General features: G+C 38.1%; 1 protein-coding gene across 4 annotated transcripts in view; it reads left to right on the top strand.

Annotated features, from left to right (window-relative positions):
* Positions 1-19,671, top strand: part of ca10a (carbonic anhydrase Xa) — a 167,506-nt gene extending 147,835 nt beyond the window's left edge. For 3 of the 4 annotated variants that reach the window (XM_035402200.1, XM_035402206.1, XM_035402215.1), the window contains exons 6-11: positions 11,627-11,722; positions 13,756-13,828; positions 17,116-17,270; positions 17,363-17,537; positions 18,262-18,334; positions 18,793-19,669. In XM_035402200.1, coding sequence (XP_035258091.1) covers positions 11,627-11,722; positions 13,756-13,828; positions 17,116-17,270; positions 17,363-17,537; positions 18,262-18,296 — 534 coding nt within the window. In that variant the 3' untranslated portion in view covers positions 18,297-18,334; positions 18,793-19,669. Of the gene's footprint in view, positions 1-11,626; positions 11,723-13,755; positions 13,829-17,115; positions 17,271-17,362; positions 17,538-18,261; positions 18,335-18,792 lie in introns of all 4 variants that reach the window. The other variant, XM_035402223.1, reaches the window with a different exon arrangement.
* Positions 19,672-20,168: the final 497 nt, after the last annotated feature.

The following is a 20,168-nucleotide window of genomic DNA, read 5'->3' as shown; positions in this document are numbered from 1 at the left end:
GTTTTATAGGAATAAATTATGCAGATTTTGAATGTTTTTTTTTTTTGTTTTTTTTTGGAGTCAGTTTGATTGATTGATGTTTCATGGCTGATCTTGATACGTTTGAGTGACTTTGACTTTTGCATAATAACTCTAATTAGTCACATAGATAATTGATTGCAGGTGATGAGGGGGTTTAGCCTGCTAAATGTCGAGCCTGATAACTAAAGAATATTAAAAGAAACCATTGTGCCTCAGGCAAAAAAAGAATGATGCTTTTGCGTTGATTTGGGAATTACAACGGAATGACTGGAGATTAAGTCCTCATTGTCCACAGAATCATACTATTTTCAGCGCTGCCAATTGCACTGTCTCAGGAATAGCAGGTCAGAATAACCTGTACACTAGAGGCAGCCCAGCACTGAGGAGATAGGATAGATAGGATAACTACGGAGTAGAGTCACTGTTTGCTGGCCAGATGGTCATGAAAGGACCCAGTGAGCAGCAGTTCCACAGAATAAGATGGCGTCAGCAACGTGTCAGGTGGGCACAGCAACTTAATAAGCTTTATCAATGAATTGACGACTTGTCCCAGAGGCTGTCAGTGAATTTAGCACTGTACAGACAGCCATATTACCTGTTATAAAAACCAGATCAATGGTGGCAATTTCCATATGTGATGGTCTATGCAGGATTGTAAGGTTTTTTTTTTCTTTTCGTCATTTGTAAATATGAGAACACATTTTAGGGCATTCCACTTCTTCCTGTCTAAAATAACCTCAGACTACATAGCCAACAGAGCAAAGTACCATGGAAATTCAAATAAATTTACCAGGACTATAAGCTGGGTTACCGCAAATACACCAACCATGGCATTGCACTGCACAACCTGATAGTGAATTCACTGCTGGAGAAATCACAGACTTGTAATGTGCAGGGTAGTCACTTAGCAAGAGCTAATTTTCTAGTAAATTAATATTTTAAGTTTCTGACAAGCTACTGACACGTTTGAGCTAACCGGATTAATGAGAAGATAAATTAGTGGACTCAGACTCTGTTGTCAGCCTAATAGCATTTCAGCTTAGGGCTGCTTTTTGGCTTTTTGTCCCGGTAGCTTGCCTGCCATTTCTGAGACATGTACAGTACATGTAAAGTGACTAAATACACGAGCTGTTTGAAAACCTATGACATGTTTAATATAACGTAGAATAAGTTGTATGTGTGAGCGGTTTATTGTATATGTTATTGTATATGTTAAATCTGGTGAGTAGTGTCATCAGAGTAAGGTGAGCTATCGGAACATGTGACCACAGGCAAGTCAATACTAGGATTGAACAGAGAGGTAATGCTAATGTACACAGTGGATCAGAATACATTCAACAAACAAGTTTACACCAGCCAAAGAATATGCACTAAGTAACCCCTAACAACCTGTTTTATTTTTGAAAATACCATGGCAACCCTCATCTGTAGTAGATATGTATTTTTAGACATACAGAGTTTTAACGGTGTGTGCGTGTGAGGGGGAAGAATGTTTTTGCACCTCCTAAAAAAGTCACACCAGTGGCATTCAGTAAACATCTAGAGTCTCTTTGCTTATTGCAAAAATCAAACTTCCCTTCGTAGGGGGAGGAAAAAATAATCCAATGCTGAGGGAATGTACCGTAAATGTCTTCAAATAAGAAAACTAAAATAAATTACAGTTAGAAGCCTTATCACCTCCTAAAATGAGGATCTCCTCTTTATGTTATACTGTATGTAATTACTATTAATATTTAAATGCGTTTTTGTTCAACGCATATATTTGCTGTTAAGCTCAAATAAGGAAGTACATTATTGTCACCAATTAGAGAATCCCAGTGATTAGCATTTTTGAACATGTCAGATGTTAGGTGCCAATCCTTCTACCTCTCTATCCCCCCCACTTCTCATTTGCAGCACTTTGTCGTTTAACAAGTGTTTCATTTGCTCGTCCGTTCAGCTGTAATCAGACCCGATTGCTCTGTGCAGCTTCCGTTCGTCTGTGTATTTACTTTATGAGCCCAAGTCCTCCATGGCAAGGCAGTTCTGGGCCACTGCTTTTCATTTTCCCTGTTAGTGCTGTCCACATCTTCTCCACTATCGACTTGCTGTCTTCATGTTACCTGCTCCAACTTTGAGCTGGCTACCACACAATAAAGAGGTTGTCAGAAGCCCACAGGAGACATGGCCGACTATGATACCTAACCTAACCTCCAGCACCCCCCCTCACTCCTTGACAAAAAGTGCTTTTCGAGCCCTGCTTTTCTCAGAACCTCTGCCATATGCTCATCAGCTTGTCCTCACACCCACTGCACTCTGCGGCCCCTTTAGACTCAGAGCAGAGTGACCCGGGGCCATGTTATTAATGATTTCCTTCAAATGTAAATCAACAGAGAAACAAACAGGAAATGGCTGAAAGTATTGGTAGAACTCTAACAAACCGGAGGTACCCTTAAGTAAACAAATGTCTTGCCAATATAGGATAGTGCAACTATATTATGGTATATACAGTATACTGTGTACACCGAAACCATTGGAATATAATTTTGAATTTACCCTCAACCACAGTTCTGCATAGCCCATCTCTCTCCTCTCTGTTCTCATGTCACAAGCTTTTCTTACTTTCCTGTGTTTTTTAAAGCATTCTTGGTGTAACGCTTTTTGATAATTTTGTTTTCAAAATATTTGAACCTATTAACAATGTAGCTGGACAGTTGTGGTTTGGGGGTGGTAAAAAATGAAAGGCTTTAAAAAAAAGTTGCTTTACTTATTACTGAGATTAAGAAAAGCTAAAATAGTGTTTTGTGTTTTGGTTCTTAAGAGATATTTTTCCCACTTATGTTGTCTGATCAACAATGTCTGGCGGTGGAGCTGTTAGCAACTTCTCTGCCGCCAGAGGTTTTATTGCTACTTTATATTTCCAGGAGTGGTCAATTCTCCAGCAGTAAAAAGTGGTCATAAACATGGTTGTAATATTCTTCATAAATAATTATTATCGTTCATTAGGTTTCTATATAGACTGTAGAGCTGTCAGTGTTTGTGCATTCATGTCTGCAAATTAATTAAACATGTTTTAGATTTAATAAATGCAAATAATTTCAGTTACTCGATCATTTCCATGTGCATAGTGAATTCACTGCCGCTCTATTGCTTTTGTTGAAGTAAAGTCCAGGTGAGGTTCTGTTCTGTGCAAGCTACAGTAACACTTCTGAAAGAAACAACACCAGATGGAAAAGTCAACATTTCAGTATCTTTGAAGTACAGCTTGTATAAAGTAATTTTCAGTGCATGACCTTTATGCTAAAAAGAAATTGGCAGCAATTTTTATACCCTGAACAGAGGGGGTCATTGTTAGCCACCCAGCCATGCAGGTTTGACACAATTGTATTTTGAATGGCTTTTATTGGGTAAAATCACACAGGAGAGAGCAGTGTCAGTCCTTGAAACTGGAAGCTAGTTTTGGTAAGTGTAGTGTAGAAATGCATTATCCCAGACCTTTTCTATTAATATAATTTTAAAATAATCTTTTGCATGATGAATGTAGAGAGGAAATTCCATTTTATTCTGTATTTGAGTCTTTTCCAGTGGACATGTAGAAGTTGTTTTAGAACCTTTTGTTTAGTGGGAGTATGTCTTCTCATCACGGATGGAAAAGGACCTCAGTAATATAGTACGAATGAGGGGCAGTGATGGTCTGAGTATCCTTTGTTATTTAGTACTTTGTACACGAAACTAATGCACTAATTGTGGGCAAAAAGCATCCAGGCTGGCTAAGTCAACTAGTTCAGATATTTTACTGAATGAGATGTTCACAATGTTTCATTAATTGTAAACAGAACATGTATTGTGATTTTTGTTGTTTACTTTAAAATATTAGTATAATCATATTTAAGAGTGCTGTTAATCACAATCAAATTGTCAATTGTATGAGTAACCACAATTTCCTGTTTTAAAATGGTTTGAAGACCCTGATTTCATGTAATTGCCAGGGAATTAATTATTGTTATTAACTTATGTAATATTTTAATGATGTAGTATGTAAAATATTGAATCTGTTACTTTTTTTGAAGTTTGTACTATTTTAAAGGCTGGGAAAAATATTATGTATTTTGATATTAAGAGAGTTTCTATATGTGACACATGAAAGGAAACTAATACAATAGTCTGGCACCAAGTACAATTTCTGTCAGCATGCAGTACTTGTGCTTATTTTACATTTTCACTATTTTCACAGACTTGGAATTGTAGACATTTATACTTCTGAACAAATATTTGATACCCATTTTCATGTCATTTATAAGAGCTGCTTTGTTACAGTATTTACTGCATTTCTCAGAATATTGAATACTAATTAAATCCACGTCGGCAGTTTTTTTAATGTATTTATTTAGATGATATATTGTAACAGGTATATTGTAACAGGTTTTTTTGTATTTATATATTCAATATTTATTAATTCTTACTACACCAGGTACATTAGATAATATTTATTAGCTATTGATGCTAAATAAAAAAAATATATAATCTGGACTTGCATCTGTGTATGCGTATGTAAGCATGTATGTATGCATGTGTGTGAACAAGTTCAAGGGGCATTTTCCTCTGGTACAATTTAGTTTTTAAACTGTTCATTAAAGGAGTAAATACATAATCTCTCATCATTACTTTGTCTGCAGCTATATATTAGGGATTGTAGGTTGATTGTTGGCCTTTACCAGACTTTACTACTTTGTTGTAACCCACCCTCAGACCCAAAATACCTTGCAATATTCACTGGTCTGGGAGTTTGGGATCATGACTGCTTGCATTTCACCTTCACCAAAAATCTAATCAAATCAACATTCACTCAGTAATCACTTTCTCTCTCCTCAATGGAAAAGCCCTGATTAAGTTTACAGATGATCTGTTGCTCTGTGGTTCCCCTCCTGAATATTTCATAATTAGTAGCAGTAGCAGCCGTATTTATTTATTTATTCTCTTGATGTGGGAATAAAGTGGAATGGGGAGGGAAGCCATCTTCCTTGGCCAGGTCCATTTCATCATCTGCATTATAAAATTGACTTTGTTATGTTCTCATCTATTGTGAACAAGCAGCAGAATTTGTATTCTCTAAATAATGGAGAGCGATACTATACAGGAGTCCTCATTTTCAACAGGATCTTAATGGTAAGATAAATTGGGATTTGGGGACTTTCAATCCTTAATAAGTGGAGCTAATTTAAAAAAAAATCTTTTAGCACTCCAGTTAAATGTCATATCTTTTCAAGATTCAGTGGGTTGTGTGTGTGTGTGTGTTTGTTTGTTTGTTCTTACTCTTAACATCACTAGTTATTTCATTATTTTATAACATGTTTAATTGTAGCTCTGTAAGAAAGTGGTGCTGTGCAGCCTGATTACCGATCATGGTAATACCATGCTTGCAGTTCCCTTTTAAAAATGATTATGAGTGGGTTTCCAGCCTCTTTCCATTTGGGATTCAACCTAATGTGTGCACCCATGGGCTCTAAAAGTACATTGCTGATATAGGATGGGGCTGTGCCTTTGTTTTTCTTTATTAGCATTAAATTCAACATCAGCATACAGCACCAGTGATGTTTATATTTGTTGTGCATTACAAAATGTGACTTGGGATTTGAGTTCATTTGGGTTCATATTTCTTGGCTTGAGGGTCTACACAAAACTGACTTCCCTTTGGTTGATGAGCCATGATGAAAACCCACACAAAGTATCAAATTAGAGAACAAATGTGGTGGCAGAGCACTGAATAACATTTTGACAGTTACCACCGCCTCCACTGAATTTTGATTGTATTGATTCCTTACTTTTTTTAGAAGGTCAATCTGGATGTGTCCGATCCTCTTATGGAAACGGCTATATTTAGAGTTCTGTTATTTTTGTCCTATAGTTTTTTTTTAATTCTAAGTGATTGTTCATGTCAAATCAGACTTGCCTAGGGAAGTATATTAATTGGTATGATTTATTTGATAAGTCAGAACAGCCTATTTCCCTTCTCTCTTTTCTTCTCAGAAAGCCATCAGTAAGCAGAGCCATACATGATTTGTTACAGAGACTGATTGTTTCATGGCATCAGAGTTAAACCTCATTTCTATGCTGTGAAACAGCTTCATAGGCCTATATGAATCTCCTTCTGAGTTGTAGCAATTTGATTTACTTTCCCTGAAGTGTGAAATGTAAGCAAGAGGCTTACTGTCCTTGCAGGCATGTGGCCTGTTGTAGCAATTTATTTCTGGTCTTCAGCCTGCTGGGTGCTTTATTAGAAGGTGCTGCTGTGCTGGAAGAAGTCATATTCAAAGTGCCTTTCCACCCTGTTTACCCTCAGTCTCCTGGCAGAGGCAACCAGGTTTTTAGCTCAAATATCTTAATAGTTGGTGGACTTTATTATGTCATTGATCTGGTATGACATGCCTTGGAAGTATTCCTCTTTTGATGCCAAACATGCTGATGGTGTACATGGCCAAAAAGTTCAATTTTGGTCTCATCTCACCATAGTGCCCAATCCTAGTTCCAGTGATATTTGGAAAAGTACGGGTGCTTGTATTTTTTAGTTGCCCTGATGAAGGCTTTTTTTTTTGTTTGTTTGTTTTTGTACATCCCTCCCAAAGAGCCTGTTGGTATGGAGGTGGTGTTTTATGGTTGATTTCAAGAAATATTCATATGGAGGTGGTGTTTAATGGTTGATTTTGAAACATGGTGACCCTAGGATAGAACTTTTCAACAATGTTCTTGAGTTCAACTAGATGCTTGGGTTCTTCCTCAGTCACCATCTGCATGGGGACAATATGCACTTGTCTTCTCTTCCTCACAAGTTTGCAACTGTTCCAGAATTTTAGATTTTTTCCAAACCATATTAGTGGTAATTTTTGCAGTTTATGTGTTTTTGTAGCCACTGCCTCAATTGTGTTGGTCAGAAATTATCTGTTTCTTTTGATTTGACAGTTCTTTGGCTTTCCCCTCAGTGGTGGATGGCAAAAGGATTTTACATGTGCTGCCTTATTTTTATTGAAACAGGAAGTGGTTGAAGGCCATTAAAACTGAGATTAATTTAAATGACAAAATAATAAACTTGATTCTATTAAAAATAAGATTTAGGGGGCGACAGTAATCATGACGTTTATGTTTTTGAGAAAAAAAAACAGAACTAGTATTTTTTTTTTCCCAATAAAACAAGTTCATAAAAAAGAATAATTGCATTCGAACAAAAGTACATAGTTTCCGTACATTTCAACATAAAATATAGCTAATATGTGTTGTTTGTTTTATATAGACTTTTTCCACAGCCCTTTTCCTCATGTTTGGATATGTAATGGCTGTAAATTGCATTCAGCCAAGGGCTTTTAATGACAGGATTTGCCTAATCTCTGGGGTAATTTAAGAAGAGTAAGGTTGACGCAGGTTGCCTGAGATAATAGTTATTTATTAGATTATTTGCCATTTTGTGACTGCAGTGACTGGTGTGCTGTTTGCCCACATTTACCTGACAGTCATTGCTGCCCTGACAGTAACCTCAAACTGTGATGGAGGAGGAACATGGAGATCAATGTGCAAGTAAATGGCAGGGAGAAAAAATGGCTTGTGTTTTGGGGTAGTGATGGATAGATGAGTGGATGGATGGAAAGGGAGAACAGCAGGAGAGCCCAGAGCCATTGCTGATGAAAGGCCATTCACAACCTACAACCTTTTACGCCAAATGCATTGTGAAGCCTAACACTAACACTACCCTTTCTCCTTTCTCCACGTAGAGAGTGCTCCCATTTTCCAAACAATTAACATTGAACTTGCTTCCCTGTGTATTAGACCAAATCTGTAAAGAAAGTCACTTAAATATTGAATGCATATTTATGAGCTGAGGATGCACTTTTTTAAGCAATGAGCTTTTTAGCTGTGTAACTTTTTAAATATTACATAGTACTACCCAGTTTCTGGAAACCTAGAACCACCATGACTGTCAATTTGCAGTGTAATTCTCTGTAAAAAAAAAAAAAAAACCCCAGTATATGTAAATTGAGATAGAGGATTAAAAATATCTTGAAAAACTTTGAAATTACATGTGTGGCATGAAAAACTTGAATATATGAAGTAGTTTATGGAAATAAGGACTGGGATAAATCAGTGGCAAATAAATCTAGTAGGCAGCCTTAAGGATGGAACTAGAATAAGCCATGTAGCAACTTTAATCATGTTTCTATGTCAGCCATCCATTTTCAGCATTTTGATGCTAGCATGCTGTGGTTAGGTGGTTAAGTTCTAAGGTAACTTGCATTGTAGTATTGATCAGATGGCAAATATTTAGTTGTAGCATTGTGATCACGCTGTAATCCCTGTACCATCAGTGTAATTCAATCTTTAATTGTGCTGGTAGTGAACAACATTTTGACTAATTCTATGATTAATATTCCAGGAGTGGAGGGCTCTGGTTCTTTTTTTAATGGTGACACGTTTTTGGTAATACCATCACTTAATGGTACTCAGAGATTGTCTTCAGCTCATATTAAGTCCCCCCAATATTTGTTTCATGTGCAGTGGTGTATCTTTCCAGATATCCCCATAAATAGAGTATGAGATGTCACTCATTGGTTAAGAAGGCCTCCTCTATGGCCAGAATTTTTCATTTTAGACAAGCCAATTTCAACAAGAAGCGAGTAAATTTAAGTTATATTGACTGGGTGAAACTTCTTGACTGAAATACTGTGAATGAAAAGTGGGGCCAGTTCAAAAAGGGTTAAGGAGCATGACACTTAAATCACCTATATGTCATGGCTTTCTCAGTTTACAGGTCTGAACTCAGTCAGGTATGTATGGAATATTCAGGAATGATGCCACATCATTTTTTTAACTTTCATAAACAAAGCACAAGTTGATTGATTTTCTCCTGTAAAGTTCTAGCTGCTGGCAGACCCATGCCATGGTACATAAACCACAGTGTTTCAATTTTATAGTGCACTGCCTGCAAATGCTTACTTCCAAATTATTGAAGAGAAGAATACAACTGAAAAAATGTATTAAACACTTTAAATCTTTCCAAAACAATCTTTAATATGAATAATCTTAACTCAAAAGTACAATACTGTAAATAGAGCATAGACTCTGAGTACAGCTAGTCATTCAGGTCACCCTTAACCAACTGATATTTATTATTTTTGTCACCACGGTCGTTCTCTCTGTGATCACACTCGTTTCTCCTTCTCAAGAAGAATAGCATATAATAATAAAACAAGGGCAAATATGCCAAATACAATGAAGTTTTATCAGCCAGAAGTTTTTGGATAAAAGCAAGATAACTGAAGGCACCTGTGACTACCAGGAAGAGTCACTTTTCTTTTCATAAACACAGCAAGTGTCTCAGCTTTAGCCAGCTGTCTGTTTGAGGCTATCTGTGTAGATAGAAGTTTAGTCATCTTCTGTTCAAATTTCTGAACATTTCTGAGTATTGCTAAGTATGCTCATAATTTAGGTTTTTGTGCTTTGTGAGATTTACTTTTTACTGAGATTGCCCTGACTTCTTGTAACTTGAAACAAATATGACTGGCAATATTTAGTAATCTGTTATGTACCCATTTTGCCACATTGGAGGTATAATTAATATGAACGGTTACTGTTGGTCAAGAAAATGTATACAGGTTATTTAAGCATTTAGCAGATGCTTTTATCTAGAGCAACTTATGCACAGTAAAATGTTCAGTGTTCTGAAGAGAGCAGATGAATCCAATGGGGACCGTATGTACTCTGGAAGAGTTGGTTTAACACTGAATATTTTACTGTGTACACTTCGTTTTACAGCTATATATTTACTAAAGCAACATAGGTTACGAAATTTGTACAACAGCAGTGTTCCACCTGGGAATCAATCCAACAAGCCCAGTGTCCTAACTATTATTCTACACTGCTACCCCTGTACTGAAACAAAATCTTTATAGAAAATGAGCCTTTTCGAAATTTCTATCCGGAGGTCTTTCATGACTGATGTATTTTCTAAATAACAAACATAAAAAACACTTCAGACATGGATAAAACACAGTGCACACCTGATTTACTTTTATCCTGTCAGTGATCTGGTTTTGTTCAGTAGATTTAGTTTTAGTTTATTTTTGGTTTTCCTTAATTACCATCTGGTGAAAATTATCACTTATTATGTGAATTAGTACATCAGCATTTGTTAGCGGCCAGTCACAAAATGGGAGAAAATCTCTCCTAAAAATTCAAATAAGCATATAAAAGTCAGTCTATGTGGCATGCTGTTTGTACTTTGCACACAAAGAGCACTTTCCTGTAATTTGCTTAGAGGCCCCATGGGGCGCATGTGGGGGAATCAGTACTGAGTGTGCTGTATGCAAAGAGAACAGATAACAAAAGGAGATTGCCCCGTCTCTGCAATTTAAAAGGTTTTTTTAAATGATTTTAAGTCCCCAAACAAAATTGTCTAAATGGATTGTTTCTTTCTGAATGGTTGTCTTTCTTTCAAATGACATGGTTTCCATTTTCATTCATTCAAATTTTCTATTTCAAGTTTTTAAAAGGAAAAAACACTGAAATTTCCACATGCCATTTAATCCGTCTGTGAGTGGAAGCTGCAGCTGCAGGCCCATGTTTTATGTACCATTTTCTATACCTTTCATTTGATCTTTTTCCTAGCTTTTTTCAGTACCCACATTGTTATTGTTCTGCACTAATTATGATTATATAAATATCCTCATTTCTATGCAAACAGTAGCAACCGTTGGACCCATTTTAATAAACAGCTGTCATTCTCAACTTATGTCACTCGAGGTACAAAGGTTTAGTGCTTTTCCTCTCCAGGTAGCACTGCTCTATTATAAATTCAGGAGGAAACCCGTAATTATGTGAATTCAAAAACAATTTTTTCCTCTCTTCAACTCACTGTTGAGTCTATAGTTTTCACCTCTGAACTAGCAGGTGTCACCCTCATTTTACCTTCAAACATACTGCTTTCATAATTGCATAGTGCACTGAATATGGTTTAATCAGATCTATTTCTTCGTCTACAGGCAGCTGGATTACAATCGGGAAAGCTGCCAAATGTATCTGAATGAAAAATGATAATGGATGTTTCAGAAGTGTACAGAAAATGACATTTCTGTAGATAGACACATACTCAAACACTCTTGTTCTGTTTTCACAAAGGCCACCACATGAGGCGATGGTTTACAGTTATATGGTTGCCCTCCTGCAAAGCAAACAAGCATTTTCATAAGGTCATTTTAATCCAAAAAAACATATGTGCAATATATTTCCCACCTGACCATAGAATTCCACACTCAAAGCTGATGAGGTGATAATGTTGTATCTGGGTCTCCAAACCATAATATGGGGTACCATATTGTTATCCTCACTTAACTATTCACCATAGTCTAGAATGGAATTTACATTGTAATAATTCCCAGCTGGGGTACTGCTGTTGTAGTCTTGAGCAAGGCACATTCACTAATTCATTCATTTAAGTGATTCAGTAAATATCCAGCTCTGTAGCTGGATATTGTGTAACATTCAAGATTTTTTTAAATTCCAAACATATAGTCAGCAAATATGTAATGCAATCAAAAAAAAAAATTTAATTTGTGTTTTTGTTTTCTTTCTGATTTGTCTGTAGGTTCAACTTATACATTACAACCACGAGCTCTATACAAACTACACAGAAGCAGCAAAAAGCCCAAATGGATTGGTGATAGTGTCTATATTCATGAAGGTGAGTACAGCCCTCTCAACAATATTACAAGTCCCACTCACATGGACATTTCAGGTAAATTGCAAGTTGGTCATTACAATATTTTGTTGTTTGTGGATGTGAACAAAGAGAAGAGTCATGCTCAGGAAGGCTTGCATTGTTTTTTTTGTTTTGTTTTGTTTTTTTTAACCTGGGTGTCCAGTTGAAAATTGACTTGTTTCACTGTTGTTGGACTGAGGTGCACAGAAAAATTGTGAATTAGCACTTAAACTGTGTTCCCTTGAGTTCAGCCAGGACCATTAACCTGGGATTAAGTTAGATTACATTATACATCCCTGCAGGCTTACATTGCACTTTAGATTTATCAATAGAACACCTGTATTTCTTTGTGCAGTGCAATTTGGAAAATATTTTTTAATATGTATTGGTCACGCTTCTTCCTGAATATGTATCTGAAACCTGGGAACAGTTAGCGTTGTAACTGCCACACTGGAGCAGTCGAAGTCGTTCCTTGGCAGGTTGTCACTCGAGAAGCAGAAGGTCAAAGATGGCCTTTTTACCTCTCTTGTTACATGACTTTTATCAAGCTCTGGTAAGGCCACAATGTCCCATTAGAATAGCTGTGAAGAAGTTCATGAGCCAAACTAATTAGCCCTTCAATGTCAATATCAATTACCCGCCCTCCCCCTCTTAGTGAATAACCTAGATCCCTTGTGTTCCTCCCCTCTCCTTGTTCTTAATGATCAGGTTCCTGGGGTTTTCTTTGTCCCAACTCCTAGATTGCTATGGCTCTCTACTGCACTAAAGGCTTGACTACAGTTATCAGTACTGACTCCATAGCAACACTCTTAATTATATCACCTAGACACATCTTCATCTAGTGTGCCACCAAAGATTACAGGGAGCACGAGTTATTGTCTTTGGATTCATTTAGATCCTTTATCTAGGCAGCGGAGTTGTGTCTGATATTGGTTTAGCCTATTGATATGATTATCAAGACTGAGGAATATTAAACAGTGGGATAGATTGAGGCATGCTGTGAGCTCCTGCTCTGTTCAGTAAGAGCCCTCATCTTACATCTGTACTCTGTGATCCTTGTCATAGTCTTTCACTCGGGAAAGTATTCCCTTTGCTTGTTCCTTGTTTAAGTGGGGAGGATCTGGCACAGAGGCTTTGATAGCTCAGGGCAGGGGGCCTTACCTTAGTGGAGTGACCGTGGAGATGAACAAGGCTGGAGTGAGACACTGTGTACTGGTGAAAACAAAAGCCAGTCTCCTTCTGAATTTAACTGTGAAGGGAAGGTAATCAAACAGGCATGCGATTGTCTGCAATGTACTTAGCTATCATCTGTGCATTTTTTTAGTGCCCTGTCCTTGTTCTTTTTTACACACTTCTTTTAGGCTTTTTCCATTATAATCATTTCTGGGAAGAATGGGAGTGACTGTACTCCAGAAAAGAGAGTATCTGTAAATGACTAAAGGAGTAAAAAGCCTGAAAATTACAAATTTTATAAGCTGCCAATGGCACAGACAAGTAGGGACGTATTTTGAAGGATAATAGACGTATAGATTCCTCTTTAATTATTTAAATCCCACCCTCTCACAGGAAGCCTTTGCATTTAGTTGTTTTAACGGGCAATTGAAGGAAAAGCCTCACAAGTAATGTATCTTGTATAACACATTAAAGAAGATGTGGCAGTGCACTGCACTAACAGCTCAGAAACTGCTTCTCAGATCTGCTCCAAAGAAAAAAACAAAAAAAAAAACAGTTTTAAGGTATCAGCTACCTCATTTCCTTTACCTTAATAGAAGTGATTCTTGATTTTTTCCTCTAACAATATGAGTTTTTTTTCTGTAAAGGATACAGCTGATAAATGGAGAGCTGTGAAATGATTAGTAAATGATTTACACTGGGGGTCGAGTCTGATTTTTCCCTAAACATAAATGGCACATTGTCCAGCTGACAGATCATTCCATTCCAGGAGCCATGTTAAAAACTCAAAATGTGTTTCATTTTAATTGTTAAAAATGTACATTTTTCCCTCTCACTTTCAGATAGCGGAGTCTTCAAATCCATTTCTTAATCGTATGTTGAACAGAGACACCATCACAAGAATAACGTATAAAAGTAAGTGTCAAAAATTCAGAGCAATCTATTTTCTTTTTGAAAGAGCTTTTTGAGTTTTTAAAACCACTAGTCTGTATTTTAATCTTCATATATAATACATCATCATCTGAATTAAGGTTGAGAGAAGTGTCCTCACTGAGGCAATTTATAAATGGTTGTTTTGTGAAGAGCTCCGTTCATTTGCATAATGCGTGTTTCCTGTCCCACTTTTATAACATTAATAGTCTTGAAGAAAAGTCAAAAATACAGGGGTACAAATGAAGGATTTGCAAGGAGCGATCAAGATTTCCTGATTTGCTCTCCAAAATGTTTGGGAAATGAGGCAGAGGTCTTGATATGCGCAGCATTGTGCTTGGCAGATCCCAGCAGAGACGTCGATCTGGCATGCAAGATTTGGAAAGCGGGGTTCATAATTGAATTAACGGAAGTGGAAAGCAAGGAAATGAATAAATAAATAAATAAATAAATCAGGGTCTGAGCTAATGGCCGAAGCATCCCTACGGCTGATGGCGGTGCCGGAGTGGCCTAGCGGGGGGCCTCCGCCACGCTGCCAGGGGAGGACAGAAAAATGCAGCCTCTGACAGCTGTCAGCACGCTCCCCCAGATCCGCAAAGCGCGGAGAGCCCATGTATTTTTAAACCCGCGCCCCACATCCAAACAGAATTATTCATGGCGCCCGAGCTACGGAAAGATTCGCGATAGCTGCAGCGAGCGCACAAGATAGCAGAGGTTTGTGGGATGAAATGTAATGATGATGAGAGAATGAGAAGATTGGTTTTCTCTTTTTGGTGAAGGGTAAAGCTTTTGGCACTGGCGTGTCAATGGGGGAATCAGGGAATTTCTATTGAAGCTTTTTGCTCTGTCAGTCCAAGCGGATGGAAGACTGCCCATCGTCATAGTAACTAAGCATTTTCAGCTCTCTGGTTCACAACCATGACCAAGGAGGTGGCCAAGTAGTTGAAAGGGTGTTCCTATAGTGTTACCACGAAGAAATCGCTTGCATATTTCTGACACATCCTGTATAGACAGGAGCATTTACAACAGGATAGGCATTCATCTTTATGCTAATGTCTATGCCCCAGTAGCAACCGGACAACTAATGGGGAAAAAACAACTTGAGTGTTGCATTTACAATGTACCAAACTGTTTTTATTGCTTATATAAAGAGGTGTATTATAATATTCTATTGAATTTTCTGAAAGGGATGCTATTAACTTTTGAAATAGATGCATAACATTGCCTATTCAAACAAAATAATAGAGGTAAATGACAGGTAAAATATTTGTTTTGAGTAATACCGTCTACATAGAAGCTGAACCACTTTAAACACGTATCAAGAGGTGCTCCAGCTTTTAATAGATTTGATTACACCATTTTTTCATTCTTTAGAGGCCATCCTTTAGATGTGTCAGCTAACATAAGTAGCCTTTTTTTCTGTACAGTCCTTTGTGGATTTTGTTGCAACCCAACCTTTTGACTGATGAATATGTGGGCAGAAGATCATAGCTGGGGGGAATGGAATGGAGTAAGTGCTCCAGCGGTGGACGGGGAAACGGTGTAACCTGGTTTGGCTGTTGTGAGTGTAGCAACAGGAGAACTCAAATGAAAAAGGGACAAGGCAGAGTAAAACAGGAGACGTGGAATAAAATGGACTCACCCCATCTGTAGGAGACCATTACCATTACATTCATTTAGCAGATGCTTTTATCTAGAGCAGCTTATAATGTAGGAGAAACATAAGTGCATCACCTGATTTACCTGAGTGATGCTGTAGTGCCAGACCTGCCTAACAACATCTCCCAGACCAGTGAGGAAAGATGCAACATCACTAAAGCACTAGAGCAAGTTCATTTTGCCAACCAGAAACCGAAACCTAAACGTAAATTTAGATGTGAGGACGAGACTGCGAGTGTCTACCATGACACATGCTTTTACAGAAGTGCTTAATCTCAGATCTGTTCTGCATTAATTCTCAAGTAGCCGTTTTTGGGTTACATAAAGATGTTGTATTTACCGGTGGAAGCATGTCTGCATTGATTTCCGTAACTTCACTTCCTGGTTTATGGGATAGGGATGGGAAGCACACGCCCTGCTGTGTCCATGTAGGCTAGGAAGGAGGTGCAGAATCTGAGAGCGGTGCGGAGGTATTATAATTAATTGGATGAATGTTAGTATTGTTTGGTTTAATTTTATTTAACTTCATAAGGGTGCAGTTACATGACTGAATTTAGCTGGATTTTATTTTTCCAGTAATTTCCTTTGGAAGGTTCTTGGGATTTATTTTTTGGAAGAGAGCTTACCTGGGAATAAGTGTATTTGGTATAGCTCCGATCTGAATTGGCACCACTGGTGTATCGTGGGGTTAGACTGCAGGGGAGGGAGCTCCCCATTATGCTGAAATTAGTGCTGGTGTGGTGGCCTGGCATGAAGTAACTAATTGTTTCTGTAGTTTTTTTTTTTTCGCCCACATTGTCCTTATTTGAAGATTTGATTTAGATTTGATTTTCTCATTAACCTGGAGGTCATAAATAAAAGTCATTCTTCTTTCTCCCAACTTTCTTGTCTTGCACTTCCCTACCACCTCTGCTTGCCTGTAAGGCACCATATCTCTTTGTGACAATGGACTAGATCCACAATAAGCCCAAAAGAGAGACGCACAAAACCAGGAATACCAATAAACTGAACAAAAGGTTGTAGTGCCCAGAAGGTAGGGGTGGGTGGGGAAATGGAATAGAATACAGTAGAAGCAGAGGACAAAACTGTCCCCTCTTTATCAGAGTAAGACAAAGGTGTCGCCCAATTGTCAAATTTAAGAAGTTTCATATTCACCAGTGGTACAGTATCCATAAGCATGTGACCATCAAATCATAGAGCATTTGGATGACAGAAATCACATAAATTCATCCCTGTGTCATACTTCACACTACACATCTCCCATCAAGCATGTTTTTGTTCGTCGACATATCAAACAACACTAAACATCCATAAGCAAGAAGACAGCTTACAGTCTTTGAATGTCACAGCTGTTACATGTCAGTCAAGTCATTTCCTTTCTCAATCTCATTTCCATTATTCCCATTTGGAGGGAGTGACTCAAGCTGGCTCTGCAGATAGTGGTTCAAGATAAAAACAAAAGGTGTAAGTGCAGGATGCAGTTGTGACTATAATACTTTCAATGAAATACATTTTTCCAGTAGTTGACCTGTAAAAGTTGACCGGAAAAAATCAGGAAGTTGTTGAGCATTGTTCTCTTCAAAAGCTTGTTGTTTTTATTTTTAAAATTTTAGATGATGCATATTTAATGACGGGACTAAACATCGAAGAGCTGTACCCAGAGACCTCAAGTTTTATCACTTATGATGGATCGATGACTATCCCGCCGTGCTTCGAGACTGCAACGTGGATCCTGATGAACAAGCCGGTGTACGTCACGCGGATGCAGGTGAGTCCTTGCCTGGCGATGAAACGGGGAGCCCGGCGGAGGAGATCACGGAGGCACGCCACGCTGAGGCTCCGGCTTCTCGCCCCTTGCAGATGCACTCTCTGCGGCTGCTGAGTCAGAACCAGCCCTCGCAGATATTCCTCAGCATGAGTGACAACGTGCGGCCCGTCCAGCCCCTCAACAACCGCTGCATCCGCACCAACATCAACTTCAGCATGCAGGGCAAGGACTGCCCCAACAACAGGGCCCAGAAGCTGCAGTATCGAGGTAAAAGTCTGCCGTCCTTCCCCCCATGTTAATGCCTGGCTTGCTGCCCACCGTCTCCATGTCTTTTTGACTGTGCACCTCTCCTTTTTTGTTGTTGAAATGCACCCGTTTGTGCCTGTGCCCATGTTTGTCTTTCTCTTCCTCTCTGTTTAACTCTGTGTCTGCCTGTCTATCTCTCTGACTAGTTAACTGTGTTTGCCTTCTGTTAGGGACTGATCAACATAATCAGAAGTGGCAGACCTGTGACAAGCAAAGACTGATTCATTTTTTCATTTATTGCACAATTTCTTTGATACTGACAAAATCACAGATACCTAATGACTAGAAGCTGCATTGTTTTAATGCAGTGAAGTTCATAAATCTTTGGACACTGACACATTTTTTGTTGTTTTGATTCGGTACTCCAACACATTGGATTTGAAATGAATATGCGGTTGAAGTGCAGTCTGTCAACTTTAATTTGAGGGGTATTTACATCAATATCAGGTGAACGGTATTATTCCGGACTGCACCCTTTATTGTACCAATGAGCCCTCATCACCATTTACTCATCTTTCTCCACTCACACATGAAGCTGATCTGGTCTGAATATGTCATGTAAACATGTGAGGGCTAGGTACTTTGGAGTTTCATTCTATATCTTCCTGGCACCAAACATTTTCATTTGTTTCTGTGTTCAAAAGCTGCATGCAAGCTGTTTACCATTTCCTTTTGTCTGTTTCAGCTAATATATCTCTGCAACAGCTGCACAAAATGTGAATTTTTCACCTGCAGCATAAAAACATTGAGGTCAAGAGGTAACTCTTATTATTCATTGTATTCTTTTTCAGGATTCATGATTACAGCCGCCATGTTGTTTTTGCCACGCTCTTTGACAAAACTCTAGTTTTGTGCAGCAGTTGCTGAGATTTTCACACAAACCCCCTCCCCCACCCCTCCACCCCTATATCCCATCCGTAAATTAAAACAAAACAAAATTATTTTTATTTAATTATCAGTTATAATTATTCACTTGGCATTATGCATTTTTACATATTAACCGCTTAAAAATGTCCACACAACAAAAATATATCTGTAGGCTAATTATCTTGTGCTTTTGCTCCTGTGACTAGACTTTTCAGATTGGTAATAGATACTGCAGTGCATGTTGGGTATGACCTGTTTCTGTTACGACACCACTATACAGCCTATACCATTGAGACTCCTGTATATTACATTATTTCTGATCATAATCTGTCACTGTCTTCTCTTTCAGTGAATGAATGGCTTCTGAAATAGAAGCTCTAGGATGAACATGATGGGTATTAAAAAAAATCAAGAACAGCAGCAAAGTACAACTCACAGGATCAAGACTGCATTGCTTTTTTCCTGCCAGATTTCACGATAATGTAAAATAAAATTAAAAAAATATATATAAATATATCTACACGCAAGAAAAGACTTTGCATCTGGCAAAGAGACCCTTATTTCATACTTCAAGAACATTTGAATCAAACACAAACTAGTCAAATACAGTACAACTCTATATGAAAATGTTTTGATACGTAACTTTTTGGGAGAAAAAAAAATGAAAACATAAAAAGCCCCCCAAATGAAGCATTTATTTCGTAGCCTGGTCACCAGTGAAGTAAATTCAACTCTGGCCTTTGTACATACGGACGTCTTGTTTCATACACCACTGAAGGGGCTGCCTTGCGGACCTGCCAATCAGAGGGGAAGATGTGGAATAGTTCATCGCTACATTGTCATTGTCATCTCGTCGTCGTGCTGACAAGGCATGCAGATTGCAAAGGACAGCAGGACGCAGCCATGCATCAACGTATTCGAAACGTTTCAAGACCAACCATAAACAATCAAATCGAATGATAGTGTCTGAGTAAAATATGGGTGTTTTGGCCTTGTATATATTATTATTATTACTAATGCTGAAAAATTAATAAATAAAAATGAAAATAAAAATGAAAAGAGGAAAAAAAAAAAAAACCTGAAAAGAGTTGAGTATTTTACGCTTGGCGCACTTTGAATTCTGGAACAGTTCTGAGCTGATGCCTTTTCTTCTGTTTTCTTGTTTACAATGGTCATACACTGTGTTTGATTAATGTTATCAGCCCAATAAATGTGTTTGGAAAGTTCATTTTTGTAAGCATGCCTGACTGTGTCTGTCTGTTTGTTGTTTTGTTTTGGGTTTTTTTTTTGTTTTTGTTTTTTTTTTTTGTATTTTGTTTGTATGACATAATTACAATGTTTATGGACACGGATGCAGAACTTTTCATTCCATGCCCGGACTGTCCTGTGTATGCCTTCCTATTGTAATATTGTAGGTGTGACTTTGAGTTGTCTTGTGTTACACGTTCAACACAATGCTCGCTTGTGAGGAGCTTGTTACAGTGCCCCCCCCCCCCCCATGTTTAGAAAGGGATAATATTTGTGCCCAAGCACAGCTGCTTGGTGTTTCATCTGTGGAGGAGGAGGGCTGGCGAGTGCTAACAAAGTTAGTGTTGATGGAGAGCAGGTTTAATAAGGTGCACACGCTCTAATGAAAATTACCAGCGTATTTCTCCATGCCACTGATCCACTTGTGTCCATGGTAACTTTTAGGGAAAACAAAGAGCCATTGATTCTTCCTTTTGC

The sequence above is a fragment of the Anguilla anguilla genome, chromosome 2, assembly GCF_013347855.1.
Source record: "Anguilla anguilla isolate fAngAng1 chromosome 2, fAngAng1.pri, whole genome shotgun sequence".
In the NCBI taxonomy this organism is placed as follows: Eukaryota; Metazoa; Chordata; class Actinopteri; order Anguilliformes; family Anguillidae; genus Anguilla; species Anguilla anguilla.
Note: the sequence above shows the minus strand (reverse complement) of the source record. Positions and strands in the feature narration are given on the sequence as shown.